Source organism: Nyctereutes procyonoides, unplaced genomic scaffold, assembly GCF_905146905.1.
Source record: "Nyctereutes procyonoides isolate TBG_1078 unplaced genomic scaffold, NYPRO_anot_genome, whole genome shotgun sequence".
In the NCBI taxonomy this organism is placed as follows: domain Eukaryota; kingdom Metazoa; phylum Chordata; class Mammalia; order Carnivora; family Canidae; genus Nyctereutes; species Nyctereutes procyonoides.
Window position 1 is genome coordinate 49,386,879 of NW_026575125.1, and position 17,650 is coordinate 49,404,528.

The following is a 17,650-nucleotide window of genomic DNA, read 5'->3' on the forward strand; positions in this document are numbered from 1 at the left end:
CTGGAGATTTATCAATTTTACTGAACTTCCCAAAGAAACAGCTATTCATTTCATTGATTTCTGCTTTGAAGTTTATTATTTCTTAATTATACTTACTTTAGGTTGTTTTATTTTATTTTTTAAAGGTTTTGTTTATTTATTCATGAGAGACAGAGAGAGAGAGAGAGAGAGAGAGAGGCAGAGACACAGTCAGAGGGAGAAGCAGGCTCCATGCAGGGAGCCCGATGTGGGACTCGATCACGGGTCTCCAGGATCACGCCCTGGGCTGAAGTTGGCACTAAACCGCTGAGCCACCTGGGGCTGCAAGGTTGTATTTTTAAAAAAGATTTTATTTATTTATTCATGAGAGACAAAGAGAGGCAGAGACATAGGCAGAGGGAGAAGCAGGCTCCCGGGTCATGCCCTGAGCCGAAGGCAGACGCTAAACCACTGAGTCACCCAGGTGTCCCACTTTAGGTTGATTTATTCTTGCTCTTAGGATTCTTTTAAGATAGAAGATGATATGACTGATTTGAGATCTTTTTGTTGTTGTTGTTAAGAACTTACTACTCTTAATTTTCCATGAAGCATCACTTTTTAGCAGCACAAATTTTAAACGTTGTTTTCATCTTCATTCAGTTCAAAATGCATTCAGATTTCCCTTTTGATTTTCTTATTTAGTTCATGGGCTTTCTAGAAGTATGTTATCTAGTTTCCAAATATCTGAGCATTTTCCTAAAGATCTTTCTGTTATTGATCTCTAATTTAATTCCATGTGGCCAGAGAGCATACATTGTATAATTTGAGTTTTTTTGAAGATACTGAGACTTGTATTATAGCCCACAATATAATCTATTTTGATAAATGTTCAATGTGCACTTGAGAATCAGATATATTTTTCTGTTTTGGGGTGGATTTTTATGTACAAGGATAGCTGTAGATTAATCGTAGATGTTCTTTATTGAGTCGAGGAAGTGACCTTCTCACCTTTTTGAGATGATAGTTTTTTAAAATCACGAATTGGTGTTGAGTTTTCTAATGTAAGCCTTTAATGATAAAAAAAAAAAAACTTCCCTCTCAGTGATGCTGTATCTGCCTCCCACAAATTTTGATACATTGTTTTCAGTTTTACTGGACTCTGTTTGTGGTATTGATTTCTATTTGATCCATGTTACCAGAGAAAACACTGTTTGTTTTTACTTCTTTTAAGTTTCTTAAGGTTTTTTTTTCTTGGCCCAGAATGGTTTCAACATATATTCTGTGGACACTTGGAAAGATTGTGTTTTCTGCTGCTGTTTGATGAAGTCTGCTGTAAATTCAGTTAGGTCCTGAGAGTTGATAAGTATGTATCTTAGCTAGTTTTTTTCTATTTCTTTGAATTTTTGAGAGGGAGTGTTGAAGTCACCAACTGCTGGACTTGTTTATTTCTTCCTCTAGTTTTATCAGGATTTGCTTCTTGTGCTTTGTAGTTGGGTGTGTGTGTGCAGGTTTTATATGTTCCTTTTTATTAGTAATAATCAGGGCTAACAAAGGCTCCAAAGCAAAAGCAATAAAAGTAAAGATAAAGGACACCAGGACCAGAGTCTGAAGGAAAGACACCAGAAACAAGCTTCCAAGAGTTCCTTCCCAATAGAGTTGCACAGGACATGCTTAATTCCTCTAGCAATGAGTGTGACAACTTGTGTGAACCATTATTTACCAGAGAGCTCATTAGAGACTAAGTCCCAAGGCTTTAAATGGGGATGCTCATGTAGGTACTCCTCCCTAGCACATACTAAGATTCCAGACACCCAGAAGGGAAGTAGATGGAATATAAACCATTTTGTTTGCATAGTCTAGGCCACTCTTATTATTAAGGGAAAATTTTATATCAGCGTGGGGAACTGTTTACCAGTCAAGTGACCAGAGGTCAGCCAGGGACCAATTTTGCAAGCAGGCCTTTCTTTTTTTTTTTTTGTCTTCATTTAAATTCCAATTAATTAACATTCAGTGTAATATTACTTTCAGGTGTACAATTTAGTGTTTCAACACTCACATACAACACCTGGTACTCCAAGTACACTCTTTATTCCCCATCACTTATTTCACCCATCTCCCCCACTTCCTCTCTGGTAACCATCAATTTGTTCTCTATACTAAGAATCTGTTTCTTGGTTTGCCTCTCTCTCTCCCTTTTTTCCCCCATGCTTGTTTTTTTTTTCTTGTTTGTTTTATTTCTTAAATTCCACATATGAGTGAAATAATATGGTATCTTTCTCTATCTTATTTCACTTAGCATAATACTTTCCAGCTCCATCCATGTTGTTGCAAGTGGCAAGATTTCATTTTTTTTGATGACTGAGTAATAATCCATTATATATATACACCACTTCTTCTTTATCCATGCATCAGTTGATGGACACTTGGGCTGTTTCTATAATTTGGCTATTGTAGATAATGCTGCTATAAACAGCGGGGTGCATGTATCCCTTTGAATGAATATTTTTGTGCTCTTTGGGTAAATACCTAGTAGTGCACTTGCTGGATCTTAGGGTAGTTCTATTTTTAACTTTTGAGGCACCTCTAAACTGTTTGCCAGAGTGGCTGCATCAGTTTGCATTCCCACCAACAGTGTAAGATGGTTCCCCTTTCTCCACATCTTTGCCAACACCTGTTGTTTCTTGTACACAAGAAGGCCTTTCTAAGTATAGGCAATCTCAGCCTTGCTGTGTGTACTCGTTTCTGCACCCTGTGTCATTTACTACTGTATATATTCCTACTAAAACATAAAGGTATAACTAATGTTGTATACACTCTTAAGGCTATGAATTCTGTAAGTTAGCACTTCTAAATCCTTTTTAATATATTTATCCCTATTTCAAGATTCTATATTTATGTATTTATCTACATTTTTATTTCATTACCCGAATTGCTATTTTTAGCCTCAAAAATCTTGTTTTGTATTTCTTTTCTTTTATTCTAATATAATAAATTTTATTTTTATCCTTCATTGTATCGTTTTCCTCTAACAATTGTTTCTTCTTTCAATTATATATTTGTAAAATATTCATTTTCCTTTACAGTTAATAGTTTAGTCACATAGCCTAAAAGAAACAAAGAAAGTAAAGAGCCATTGGCTTTCAGGAGGGGTTGTTGACGGGCCTGTTCTTTCCTTCAGATTCCTAAGGCTTGAGGGTTCCAGGGAAAAGGTAAAGAGAACATCATGCCCAAGTAACAGATTCCTGAGAGCTCACACTAAGAGGTGAGGGCTATGGCTAAGGGCTGGTTCTTAGAGAAAAGGGAAACTTGCTGAAAGTGTGGATCTGATAGAGGCAACAGAGAGAGCCTGGATTTGCTGCCAGGATCAGAACCTACCTATACTGAGCTGTGAGTGCTCTGAGTGGCCTGGTTGGGTGAGTGAAAGGACTTAAAGAAACATGGAAGGCCTGAGCCATCCTGTCTGCATCACTCTCTCTAGATGGAGAATTTGTAGATGGTGGCATATTCCTGGGAGCAGTTCATATGACTTTATTAGATACTAATTGTCAGCATTTATTTTTTTAATTTTTTAAAAGCTTTTATTTATTTATTCATGACAGAGAGAGAGAGAGAGGCAGAGACAGGCAGAGGGAGAGGGAGAGGAGCAGGCTTCATGCAGGAAGCCTGATGTGGGACTTGATCCTGGGTCTCCAGGATCACATCCCGGGCCAAAGGTGGCGCCAAACCGCTGGGCCACTGGGGCTGCCTGTCAGCATTTATTTTGACCACATCTTTACCATTTGAACAGATCTCTTATGGAAGGAAGAGGAATCAATTTAAATGATTTATAGTTGATTTTAATTAATGAAAACACTTAATAGGGGAGTTAATTTTCCTTTGAGTCACATCTATGACCATTGTTACTGTGACCTTAAATATAATTTTCACAGAAAGTCAGTAGAAAACAATGGGGAAAACTCTGGGGTAAACAGACTTGGATTCAAATTCTGAATGCTTTTTTTGTTTCTATCTTATACATTTTATGGCCTTTCTGAGCCTAAACTGCAAAATGAGTATGCTGCAGCACACTTTATGGTATTAATATAAAAATATAATAAGATAGTGTAAGGTGCTTAGCACGCTACTTAGCATAGATCCTATACCCAGTATTTGTAACCTTTCATTACTTTCATTAATAATTCTCCTTATGCTGGTATGAGACGGTTTCCTGACCTCATCTTTCTAAGAGCAGTATCTTGTATCATGCCATTAAATATTCCGCATCCGTAATGTTTGAAGAAAATTTGGCTTTTCATGAGAATGATTTTTATAGTTTTTAAGTCATTTTTCTCCTGAATTGATGACAGGAAAGGCCAAAATTGACAGCTATATTTTCCTTTCTTACAGATTTATGTGTAAAGAAGAAATTTATGTTAAATGATTTATACCTATATAGTTGTCTTCTGATATTTGGACAGAATTTTTTTCTTTTTCCTCTTTCTTTTTAGGTGTGAAGAATACCAGGAGAAAAGGGATAATAAAAGTTTAAAAATCAAGCAGAACTTGAGGCAAAGGCTTCTGATTTAAGATGGGCTGGCAGAGTATCAAATTGGCAAAAACTAAAGTTTCATTATATTAGATAGAGGATGCTGGTGGGAATTTCAGTTTTTATATGCACCTCCTGACATTTCCAGGTTGACAGCTTCTCCAGCACCCAGTCTTTTGGAGAACAAATTGACAGGGTCAAAATTTAAAGTACTCCTATTCAGCTGTTTTAATCCTTGGTATTTATATGTTACACTTCACATGTTTACAAGCATATTTGCTGAACATTGCTTGTAATAGTGAAACATTGAAAGCATCTTGAATATCATCAATAGAGGAATAGATAAGAAAAGGTATCTCTATACAATAAAATATGTGGGAATTAAAAAGGGTAAGGTAAATCTGTACATAATGAACTTTAAGACATGGTATTGAGAGGAAAAGAAGCAAAGTATGCATAATATGTCATTTATATATTTTTAAAACTATGTTTCTGTAAGTACAGACAGGCATATAAGTGTACCAGGAAAGGACTGAAAAGGATACTAATCTTAGAAGTGTCTACCTTTGAGAAAGAGACTGGGACTGGATAGGGGTCCACAGAAATGTAAGCTTTATCTTTACTATTTGCACCTTTTTATTTAAAAACTTTTTAACAGTTTTTTAAAAAAATCTAATTAAATACACATAATATTTATCATCTTAACTATTTTTAAGTGTGTGGTTCACTAGTGTTAAGTACATTCACGTTGTTTTGTAACCAGTCTCCAGAGCCCTTTTTTCATTTTGTAAAACTGAAACTCTGTGCCCACTGAATAACTCCTGAGTCCCCTTCCCCCCCAGTCCCATACACTAATCTACTTTCTGTCTCTATGAATGACTAGTATAGATACCCCATATTAGTGAAATTATACAGTATTTGTCTCTTTCTGACTGATGTATTTCACTTAACATAATGTTCTCAAAGTTCAACCATTTTGTAGCATGTGTCAGAATTTCCTCCCTTTTAAAGGCTGAATACTATTCCATTGTATGTATATACTATATTTCATTTATTCATTTATCTGTTGATGGAGACTTGGGCTACTTCCACTTTTTGGCCATTGTGAATAATGCTATGAACATGGGTATACAAGTATTTCTTTGAGACCCTACTTCCAGTTATTTTGGGTTTATACCCAGAAATAGAATAACTGGATCCTATGGAAATTCTGTTTTTAATTTTTTAAAGGAATTGCTCTATTGTTTTTCATAATGGCTTATCACTTTACATTCCTACCAACAGTATATAAAGTTTCCAATTTTTTCACATCCTTGCCAATACTTTCTTTTTGCTTGTTTGTTTGTTTGTTTTTTTTGACAGTAGCCATCCCAGTCGGTATAAGGTGGTATCTCATTGTGGTTTTGATTTGCATTTCCCTAATGATTTGTGATGTTGATGATCTTTTCATGTGATTATTGCCACTTGCGTATGTTTTTTGGAGAAATGTCTATTCAAGTTATTTGTCAGTTTTTAAATTAGGTTGTTTGCTTTTTTTGTTGAGTTTTAGGAGCTCTTTTATATTCTGGATATTAACCCTTTATCAGATATAATTTGCAAATATTTTCTCCATATTATTCCACAGGTAGCCTATTTCACTCTTTATATCTTTTAATACACAAAAATTTTTAATTTTAATGTAGTCCAATTTATCTAATTTATTGTTTTTTGCTTTTGTTACCTGTGATTTTGGTATCATATCCAAGAAATTATTACCAAACCCAGTGTTATGAAGATTTCCCCCTGTGTTGTTTTCTTCTAAAATTTTATACCTTAGTTCTTCTGTTTAGGTCATTTGATCCATTTTCAGTTTATTTTTGTATATGGTATAATAAAAACATCCTATTTCATTCTTTTGCATATGGATATCCATTTGTCCCAACACCATTTGTTGAAAAGACTGTTCTTTCCCCCAGTGTATGGTCTTGGCACTCTTGTTGAAAATTATTTGATTATATATGAGATATTTTATTTCTGAACTCCATTTTATTCCATTGGTGTATATATCTGTCTTTATGCCAGTACCACACTGTTTTGATTACCTTTGTAGTAAATTTTGAAACCAGGAATTGCTAGTCTTTCAGCTTTATTTGGAGTCCCTTGTGATTCCATATGAAGTTTAGGGAAGAGTTTTCCATTTCTGCAAAAAATGTTATTGGAGTTTTCATAGGGATTACATTTAACCTGTAGATTGCTTTGGTAGTTTTGGCTTCTGAAAAATATTAAGCCTTCCAATCCATGAATTATTTGCATTTTTAAATAATCAGAATATACTGGTGTACTATTTGTATAATTAAGCATAAATAAAATTTTAAAAACAAGTTGTTGGCAGAGAGAACTGGTAAATTTCTTTTTTCCTCTTTCAATTTTGTTGAGATATAATTGACATTCAGCACTGTATAAGCTTAAGGTGTCTATCATAATAACTCAAGGAGGTCAAAAGGTACAAACCTCTAGTTACAAGATAAATAAATACTGGGGATGTAATGTACACCATGACCATGGTCACAGCACTACTATATGATATATTTGAAAGTTACTAAGAGAGTAGATGCTAAAAATTCTCATCACAAGGGACTAGTAAATTTCTAACATCAGTTCATGTGTCTTTACTGGATCTCATGTTCCAATTTTATAAATTGGCATCAGTTATTTTTTTTAAAAAAAGGTTTTATTTATTTATTCATGAGACACACAGAGAGAGGGCAGAGACATAGGCAGAGGGAGAAGCAGTCTCCATGCAGGGAGCCTGATGTGGGACTTGATCCCAGCTCTCCACAATCACGCCCTGAGCCAAAGGCAGAGGCTCAATCGTTGAGCCACCCAGATGTCCCAAATTGGCATCAGTTCTAAAGGAAAAAGCATAAATTAGATATTAAAAGAGAGATGAGGGATCCCTGGGTGGCGCAGCGGTTTGGCGCCTGTCTTTGGCCCCGGGGCGCGATCCTGGAGACCCGGGATCGAATCCCACGTCGGGCTCCCGGTGCATGGAGCCTGCTTCTCCTTCTGCCTGTGTCTCTGTCTCTCTCTCTCTCTCTCTCTCTGTGACTATCATAAGTAAATTTAAAAAAATAAAAGAGAGATGATTATCTGACTATAGATGTTCATGACAAGAAAATGTTTGTGGCTTAATAAATTAAATAGAAATTGAATTAAATAATTTATTGTTAATAGGCTTATTTAGACATTTGGTGATATTATGTAAGCTCAGATATAGTTTTATCTTGCATGTTTTGCTCATTCTCAAATAAATTTTAGACCCATTGATCAAAAACCAGTTATTCCATTCATGCCATTTAAAATTGTGTCTCATTGAACAGAGAATCTGTTGGATTTTATTTCATGAAGATTATTTGTGAACATTTTAAGTCATCAGAAAATATTGGGAAAGCTTTACTGCTCTACATTGACATGCTTTTACAAAGAAAGGAAGAACTGCTTGCCAAGGAGAAGATTGAAGAAATCATTATAGGTCAGTAGGATTTCTACAGGTTTTAGAAATGTGTTAATATGCATATAATTCTTAGATGTCACAGAAGTGGCAAAATTCTTAGATCACTGGATCCCTTTTTCTCGACTCCTTTTTTTTCTCCCTAATAGCCATTAGCTGTAATACCTCATTGATCCAGATTCCACAAACTAGAATGAGAAACAGCAAAAATAGCAAAACATCAGCAAAAATGGACAAACCTCTGAGCTTAAATCTCTCTTGTAGTGAAAAATTGTGAGGTTAAAGGCCTAACTTCATGATTTCAGTGTGATCTCAAATAAGATGTGTGCCATCTGGCAAGTTAGTAACGTCTCTGGATCTTGTTTTTTTCTAACTATAAAATAGAGGTTGTGAAATACATTCCTAGTTTTTAACTTCCTTTTTAGCCCCAGCATCCTTTTTGTCATGCAATCTTCTGTGAACCCTATCCTAAATAAAATAGATTATAGAGTTTCTCTGTTTAAGCAGAAATGTAGAGCCAAATTTCAGCATTCCCCTAACCCCCTGCCTCTCCATAGAACTCCAAACCCTGAATAACACAGATAGGATGATCCCTTTCATAGAAAATTCTCACCCCAATACATCCTTCTAATTCTACACATATACATATTTATAACAGAATTGATAGTCACTAAATGTTAATACTGGGCTTTATTCTGAGTTATGGCATTTTGGGTAACTTGTTGCCTTCTTTCTTTTTTTTAAGATTTTATTTTTTGAGAGCGAGAGAGAGAGAGAGAGAGTAAGAGCAGGAACATAGAGAGAGGGACAAGCAGACTCTATGCTGAGCATGAGCCTGACGTGGGGCTCAATCTCATGACCTCAAGACCATGACCTGAGCCAAAATCAAGTTGGATGCTCAACTCAGGCACTCCTTTCTTTATTTATATTTTACCAGATTTCTTGAATTTTTACAAATAGGTATCATATTTTTATAAAAAGTCATTGATTTTTTTAAAAAGAAATCTTTTGATTTCTAGGAGCCTTTGAACTTTAGATTCTACAAACCATATTTTATTGGTAATATGGTCCCTACAGATCCTCACTAAGAATCCAATTATTTTTAGACCCAATTTTGATATGCTTGATTATCTGTCTTTCTAACCAGACCATTTTAATGGTAGCATATTAGAAAGAGAGAAAGGGTCTACAGGGAAAGACATAGATAATCTAACCACAAGGGAGGAGAAAACTATAAATTTTATAGAACAGTTTCAAATATTTTTAAAAATATAGCAATCTGTATGATAAAATAGTTACTTACCAAAGGCATCACTGTGATAAAATACTACAATAAAATACAATAGTTGTTAGTGTTATTGACCTTGAATGGGCAAGCAAAGATTAAGTTGTGCTTCAGAAAACTAGAAAGTACATTTAGAAAAAGCATAATTTAGGGGTACTTGGGTGGCTCAGTTGGTTAAGTGTATGTTGATTTTGACTCAGGTCATGATGTTGGAGTGTGAGATCAAGCCCCATGTCAGGCTTCAATGAGGAGTGTGCTTCTATCTCTCTCTCTCTCTCTCTCTCTCTCTCTCTCTCTTTCTGCCCCTCCCCCTGCACATGCTCTACTGCTCTCTCTCTGAAATAATATCTTTTAAAAAAGAAAAACATAATTTAAACACATAATTTTTAGAAAAATTAAGAATTTAAATGAAATAATTTAGACTATTAAAAGTAAAAATGTTTTATTTTTAATAAAAGTTAACTGTGAGCCAACCAGAAATGTGTTTATCCAGAATGACTAATTTTCTTAAGATTATAGTAGCCAGTTTTATTGTGATATCCAATTATAAACTTATGCTCTCAAAGTAATATTTTATTTTTATTTTTATTTTTTTAATAAATTAATTTTTATTGGTGTTCAATTTACCAACATACAGAATAACACCCAGTGCTCATCCCGTCAAGTGTCCCCCTCAGTGCCCGTCACCCATTCACCCCCACCCCCCGCCCTCCTCCCCTTCCAACACCCCTAGCTCGTTTCCCAGAGTTAGGAGTCATTATGTTCTATCTCCCTTTCTGATATTTCCCACACATTTCTTCTCCCTTCCCTTATATTCCCTTTCACTATTATTCATATTCCCCAAATGAATGAGAACATACACTGTTTGTCCTTCTCCGATTGACTTACTTCACTCAGCATAATACCCTACAGTTCCATCCATGTTGAAGCAAATGGTGGGTATTTGTCGTTTCTAATGGCTGAGTAATATTCCATTGTATACATAAACCACATCTTCTTTATCCATTCATCTTTCGATGGACACCGAGGCTCCCTCCACAGTTTGGCTATTGTGGACATGGCTGCTAGAAACATCGGGGTGCAGGTGTCCCGGCGTTTCATTGCATCTCTATCTTTGGGGTAAATCCCCAACAGTGCAATTGCTGGGTCGTAGGGCAGGTCTATTTTTAACTCTTGAGGAACCTCCACACAGTTTTCCAGAGTGGCTGCACCAGTTCACATTCCCACCAACAGTGCAAGAGGGTTCCCTTTTCTCCGCATCCTCTCCAACATTTGTTGTTTCCTGCCTTGTTAATTTTCCCCATTCTCACTGGTGTGAGGTGGTATCTCATTGTGGTTTTGATTTGTATTTCCCTGATGGCAAGTGATGCAGAGCATTTTCTCATGTGCATGTTGGCCATGTCTATGTCTTCCTCTGTGAGATTTCTCTTCATGTCTTTTGCCCATTTCATGATTGGATTGTTTGTTTCTTTGCTGTTGAGTTTAATAAGTTCTTTATAGATTTTGGAAACTAGCCCTTTATCTGATATGTTATTTGCAAATATCTTCTCCCATTCTGTAGTTTGTCTTTGAGTTTTGTTGACTGTATCCTTTGCTGTGCAAAAGCTTCTTATCTTGATGAAGTCCCAATAGTTCATTTTTGCTTTTGTTTCTTTTGCTTTCGTGGATGTATCTTGCAAGAAGTTACTGTGGCCAAGTTCAAAAAGGGTGTTGCCTGTGTTCTCCTCTAGGATTTTGATGGAATCTTGTCTCACATTTAAATCTTTCATCCATTTTGAGTTTATCTTTGTGTATGGTGCAAGAGAGTGGTCTAGTTTCATTCTTCTGCATGTGGATGTCCAATTTTCCCAGCACCATTTATTGAAGAGACTGTCTTTCTTCCAGTGGATCGTCTTTCCTCCTTTGTCGAATATTAGTTGACCATAAAGTTCAGGGTCCACTTCTGGGTTCTCTATTCTGTTCCATTGATCTATGTGTCTGTTTTTGTGCCAGTACCACACTGTCTTGATGACCACAGCTTTGTAGTACAACCTGAAATCTGGCATTGTGATGCCCCCAGCTATGGTTTTCTTTTTTAAAATTCCCCTGGCTATTCGGGGTCTTTTCTGATTCCACACAAATCTTAAAATAATTTGTTCTAAGTCTCTGAAGAAAGTCCATGGTATTTTGATAGGGATTGCATTGAACGTGTAAATTGCCCTGGGTAGCATTGACATTTTCACAATATTAATTTTGCCAATCCATGAGCATGGAATATTTTTCCATCTCTTTGTGTCTTCCTCAATTTCTTTCAGAAGTGTTCTATAGTTTTTAGGGTATAGATCCTTTACCTCTTTGGTTAGGTTTATTCCTAGGTATCTTATGCTTTTGGGTGCAATTGTAAATGGGATTGACTCCTTAATTTCTCTTTCTTCAGTCTCATTGTTAGTGTATAGGAATGCCATTGATTTCTGGGCATTGATTTTGTATCCTGCCACGCTACCAAATTGCTGTATGAGTTCTAGCAATCTTGGGGTGGAGGCTTTTGGGTTTTCTATGTAGAGTATCATGTCATCGGCGAAGAGGGAGAGTTTGACTTCTTCTTTGCCAATTTGAATGCCTTTAATGTCTTTTTGTTGTCTGATTGCTGAGGCTAGGACTTCCAATACTATGTTGAATAGCAGTGGTGAGAGTGGACATCCCTGTCTGGTTCCTGATCTTAGGGGAAAGGCTCCCAGTGCTTCCCCATTGAGAATGATATTTGCTGTGGGCTTTTCGTAGATGGCTTTTAAGATGTCGAGGAAAGTTCCCTCTATCCCTACACTCTGAAGAGTTTTGATCAGGAATGGATGCTGTATTTTGTCAAATGCTTTCTCTGCATCTAATGAGAGGATCATATGGTTCTTCGTTTTTCTCTTGCTGATATGATGAATCACATTGATTGTTTTACGAGTGTTGAACCAGCCTTGTGTCCCGGGGATAAATCCTACTTGGTCATGGTGAATAATTTTCTTAATGTGTTGTTGGATCCTTTGGCTAGTATCTTGTTGAGAATTTTTGCATCCATGTTCATCTGGGACATTGGCCTGTAATTCTCCTTTTTGGTGGGGTCTTTGTCTGGTTTTGGAATTAAGGTGATGCTGGCCTCAGAGAATGAATTTGGAAGTACTCCATCTCTTTCTATCTTTCCAAACAGCTTTAGTAGAATAGGTATGATTTCTTCTTTAAACGTTTGATAGAATTCCCCTGGGAAGCCATCTGGCCCTGGACTCTTGTGTCTTGGGAGGTTTTTGATGACTTCTTCAATTTCCTCCCTGGTTATTGGCCTGTTCAGGTTTTCTATTTCTTCCTGCTCCAGTTTTGGTAGTTTGTGTCTTTCCAGGAATGCGTCCATTTCTTCTAGATTGCCTAATTTATTGGCGTAGAGCTGTTCATAATATATTTTTAAAATTGTTTGTATTTCCTTGGTGTTGGTAGTGATCTCTCCTTTCTCATTCATGATTTTATTAATTAGAGTCTTCTCTCTCTTCTTTTTAATAAGGTTGGCTAATGGTTTATCTATCTTATTAATTCTTTCAAAGAACCAACTCCTGGTTCTATTGATCTGTTCCACAGTTCTTCTGGTCTCAATTTCGTTGAGTTCTGCTCAAATTTTAATTAACTCTCTTCTTCTGCTGGGTGTCGGGTCGATTTGCTGCTTCTTCTCTAGCTCCTTTATGTGTAAGGTTAGCTTTTGTATTTGAGTTCTTTCCAGTTTTTGAATGGATGCTTGAATTGCGATGTATTTCCCCCTCAGGACTGCTTTTGCTGCATCCCAAAGACTTTGAACAGTTGTATCTTCATTCTCATTAGTTTCCATGAATCTTTTTAATTCTTCCTTAATTTCCTGGTTGACCCTTTTATCTTTTAGCAGGATGGTCCTTAACCTCCACGTGTTTGAGGTCCTTCCAAACTTCTTCTTGTGATTGAGTTCTAATTTCAAGGCGTTATGGTCTGAGAATATGCAGGGGACGATCCCAATCTTTTGGTATCGGTTCAGACCCGATTTGTGACCCAGTATGTGGTCTATTCTGGAGAAAGTTCCATGTGCACTTGAGAAGAATGTGTATTCAGTTGAGTTTGGATGTAAAGTTCTGTAGATATCTGTGAAATTTATCTGGTCCAGTGTATCATTTAAATAAAGCCCTCGTTTCTTTGGAGATGTTGTGTTTAGAAGACCCATCAAGGGTAGAAAGAGCTAGATTGAAGTCACCAAGTATAATGTATTATTATCTAAGTATTTCTTCACTTTGCTTAATAATTCGTTTAAGTTTTGGCAGCTCCCACATTCGGGGCATATATATTGAGGATTGTTAAGTCCTCTTGCTGGATAGATCCTTTAAGTATGATATAGTGTCCCTCTTCGTCTTTCACTACTGTCTTCGGAGTGAATTTTAGTTTATCTGATATAAGGATGGCTACCCCTGCTTTCTTTTGAGAACCATTTGAATGGTAAATGGTTCTCCAACCTTTTATTTTCAGGTTGTAGGTGTCCTTCTGTCTAAAATGAGTCTCTTGTAGACAGCAAATAGATGGGTCCTGCTTTTTTTATCCAGTCTGAAACCCTGCGCCTTTTGATGGGGTCATTAAGCCCGTTCACGTTCAGAGTTACTATTGACAGATATGAGTTTAGTGTCATCATGATATCTATTCAGTCCTTGTTTTTGTGGATTGTTCCACTGAACTTCTTCTTAAAGGGGAATTTTAAGAGTCCCCCTTAAAATTTCTTGCAGAGCTGGTTTGGAGGTCACACATTCTTTCAGTTCCGGCCTGTTTTGGAAGCTCTTTATCTCTCCCTCCATTTTGTTTTTTTTTTTTGTTTTGTTTTGTTTTGTTTTTTTATAAATTAATTTTTATTGGTGTTCAATTTACCAACATACAGAATAACACCCAGTGCTCATCCCGTCAAGTGTCCCCCTCCGTGCCCGTCACCCATTCACCCCCACCCCCCGCCCTCCTCCCCTTCCACCACCCCTAGTTCATTTCCCAGAGTTAGAAGTCTTTACGTTCTGTGTCCCTTTCTGATATCTCCCACACATTTCTTCTCCCTTCCCTTATATTCCCCTTCACTATTATTCATATTCCCCAAATGAGTGAGAACATACACTGTTTGTCCTTCTCCGATTGACTTACTTCACTCAGCATAATACCCTCCAGTTCCATCCACGTTGAAGCAAATGGTGGGTATTTGTCGTTTCTAATGGCTGAGTAATATTCCATTGTATACATAAACCACATCTTCTTTATCCATTCATCTTTCGATGGGCACCGAGGCTCCTTCCACAGTTTGGCTATTGTGGACATGGCTGCTAGAAACATCGGGGTGCAGGTGCCCCGGCGTTTCATTGCATCTGAATCTTCGGGGTAAAGCCCTAACAGTGCAATTGCTGGGTCGTAGGGCAGGTCTATTTTTAATTCTTTGAGGAACCTCCACACAGTTTTCCAGAGTGGCTGCACCAGTTCACATTCCCACCAACAGTGTAAGAGGGTTCCCTTTTCTCCGCATCCTCTCCAACATTTGTTGTTTCCTGCCTTATTAATTTTCCCCATTCTCACTGGTGTGAGGTGGTATCTCATTGTGGTTTTGATTTGTATTTCCCTGATGGCAAGTGATGCAGAGCATTTTCTCATGTGCATGTTGGCCATGTCTATGTCTTCCTCTGTGAGATTTCTCTTCATGTCTTTTGCCCATTTCATGATTGGATTGTTTGTTTCTTTGGTGTTAAGTTTAATAAGTTCTTTATAGATTTTGGAAACTAGCCCTTTATCTGATATGTTATTTGCAAATATCTTCTCCCATTCTGTAGGTTGTCTTTGAGTTTTGTTGACTGTATCCTTTGCTGTGCAAAAGCTTCTTATCTTGATGAAGCCCCAATAGTGCATTTTTGCTTTTGTTTCTTTTGTTTTCGTGGATGTATCTTGCAAGAAGTTACTGTGGCCAAGTTCAAAAAGGGTGTTGCCTGTGTTCTCCTCTAGGATTTTGATGGAGTCTTGTCTCACATTTAAATCTTTCATCCATTTTGAGTTTATCTTTGTGTATGGTGCAAGAGAGTGGTCTAGTTTCATTCTTCTGCATGTGGATGACCAATTTTCCCAGCACCATTTATTGAAGAGACTGTCTTTCTTCCAGTGGATAGTCTTTCCTCCTTTGTCGAATATTAGTTGACCATAAAGTTCAGGGTCCATTTCTGGATTCTCTATTCTGTTCCATTGGTCTATGTGTCTGTTTTTGTGCCAGTACCACACTGTCTTGATGACCACAGCTTTGTAGTACAACCTGAAATCTGGCATTGTGATGCCCCCAGCTATGGTTTTCTTTTTTAAAATTCCCCTGGCTATTCGGGGTCTTTTCTGATTCCACACAAATCTTAAAATGATTTGTTCTAAGTCTCTGAAAAAAGTCCATGGTATTTTGATAGGATTGCATTGAATGTGTAAATTGCCCTGGGGAGCATTGACATTTTCACAATATTAATTCTGCCAATCCATGAGCATGGAATATTTTTCCATCTCTTTGTGTCTTCCTCAATTTCTTTCAGAAGTGTTCTATAGTTTTTAGGGTATAGATCCTTTACCTCTTTGGTTAGGTTTATTCCTAGGTATCTTATGCTTTTGGGTGCAATTGTAAATGGGATTGACTCCTTAATTTCTCTTTCTTCAGTCTCATTGTTAGTGTATAGGAATGCCATTGATTTCTGGGCATTGATTTTGTATCCTGCCACGCTACCAAATTGCTGTCTGAGTTCTAGCAATCTTGGGGTGGAGGCTTTTGGGTTTTCTATGTAGAGTATCATGTCATCGGCGAAGAGGGAGAGTTTGACTTCTTCTTTGCCAATTTGAATGCCTTTAATGTCTTTTTGTTGTCTGATTGCTGAGGCTAGGACTTCCAATACTATGTTGAATAGCAGTGGTGAGAGTGGACATCCCTGTCTTGTTCCTGATCTTAGGGGAAAGGCTCCCAGTGCTTCCCCATTGAGAATGATATTTGCTGTGGGCTTTTCGTAGATGGCTTTTAAGATGTCGAGGAAAGTTCCCTCTATCCCTACACTCTGAAGAGTTTTGATCAGGAATGGATGCTGTATTTTGTCAAATGCTTTCTCTGCATCTAATGAGAGGATCATATGGTTCTTGGTTTTTCTCTTGCTGATATGATGAATCACATTGATTGTTTTACGAGTGTTGAACCAGCCTTGCATCCCGGGGATAAATCCTACTTGGTCATGGTGAATAATTTTCTTAATGTGTTGTTGGATCCTATTGGCTAGTATCTTGTTGAGAATTTTTGCATCCATGTTCATCAGGGATATTGGTCTGTAATTCTCCTTTTTGGTGGGGTCTTTGTCTGGTTTTGGAATTAAGGTGATGCTGGCCTCATAGAATGAATTTGGAAGTACTCCATCTCTTTCTATCTTTCCAAACAGCTTTAGTAGAATAGGTATGATTTCTTCTTTAAACGTTTGATAGAATTCCCCTGGGAAGCCATCTGGCCCTGGACTCTTGTGTCTTGGGAGGTTTTTGATGACTGCTTCAATTTCCTCCCTGGTTATTGGCCTGTTCAGGTTTTCTATTTCTTCCTGTTCCAGTTTTGGTAGTTTGTGTCTTTCCAGGAATGCGTCCATTTCTTCTAGATTGCCTAATTTATTGGCGTAGAGCTGTTCATAATATGTTTTTAAAATCGTTTGTATTTCCTTGATGTTGGTAGTGATCTCTCCTTTCTCATTCATGATTTTATTAATTTGAGTCTTCTCTCTCTTCTTTTTAATAAGGTTGGCTAATGGTTTATCTATCTTACTAATTCTTTCAAAGAACCAACTCCTGGTTCTATTGATCTGTTCCACAGTTCTTCTGGTCTCAATTTTGTTGAGTTCTGCTCGAATTTTAATTAACTCTCTTCTTCTGCTGGGCGTCGGGTCGATTTGCTGCTTCTTCTCTAGCTCCTTTATGTGTAAGGTTAGCTTTTGTATTTGAGTTCTTTCCAGTTTTTGAATGGATGCTTGTATTGCGATGTATTTCCCCCTCAGGACTGCTTTTGCTGCATCCCAAAGATTTTGAACAGTTGTATCTTCATTCTCATTAGTTTCCATGAATCTTTTTAATTCTTCCTTAATTTCCTGGTTGACCCTTTTATCTTTTAGCAGGATGGTCCTTAACCTCCACGTGTTTGAGGTCCTTCCAAACTTCTTCTTGTGATTGAGTTCTAATTTCAAGGTGTTATGGTCTGAGAATATGCAGGGGACGATCCCAATCTTTTGGTATCGGTTCAGACCCGATTTGTGACCCAGTATGTGGTCTATTCTGGAGAAAGTTCCATGTGCACTTGAGAAGAATGTGTATTCAGTTGAGTTTGGATGTAAAGTTCTGTAGATATCTGTGA

At 37.1% G+C, this 17,650-nt stretch overlaps 1 protein-coding gene across 1 annotated transcript in view; it reads left to right on the forward strand.

The window, feature by feature from the left end:
- Positions 1–17,650, forward strand: part of TEX11 (testis expressed 11) — a 360,742-nt gene that overhangs the window by 149,661 nt on the left and 193,431 nt on the right. The window contains exon 13 of the mRNA XM_055338036.1: positions 7,843–7,994. Coding sequence (XP_055194011.1) covers positions 7,843–7,994 — 152 coding nt within the window. The remainder of the gene's footprint in view (positions 1–7,842; positions 7,995–17,650) is intronic.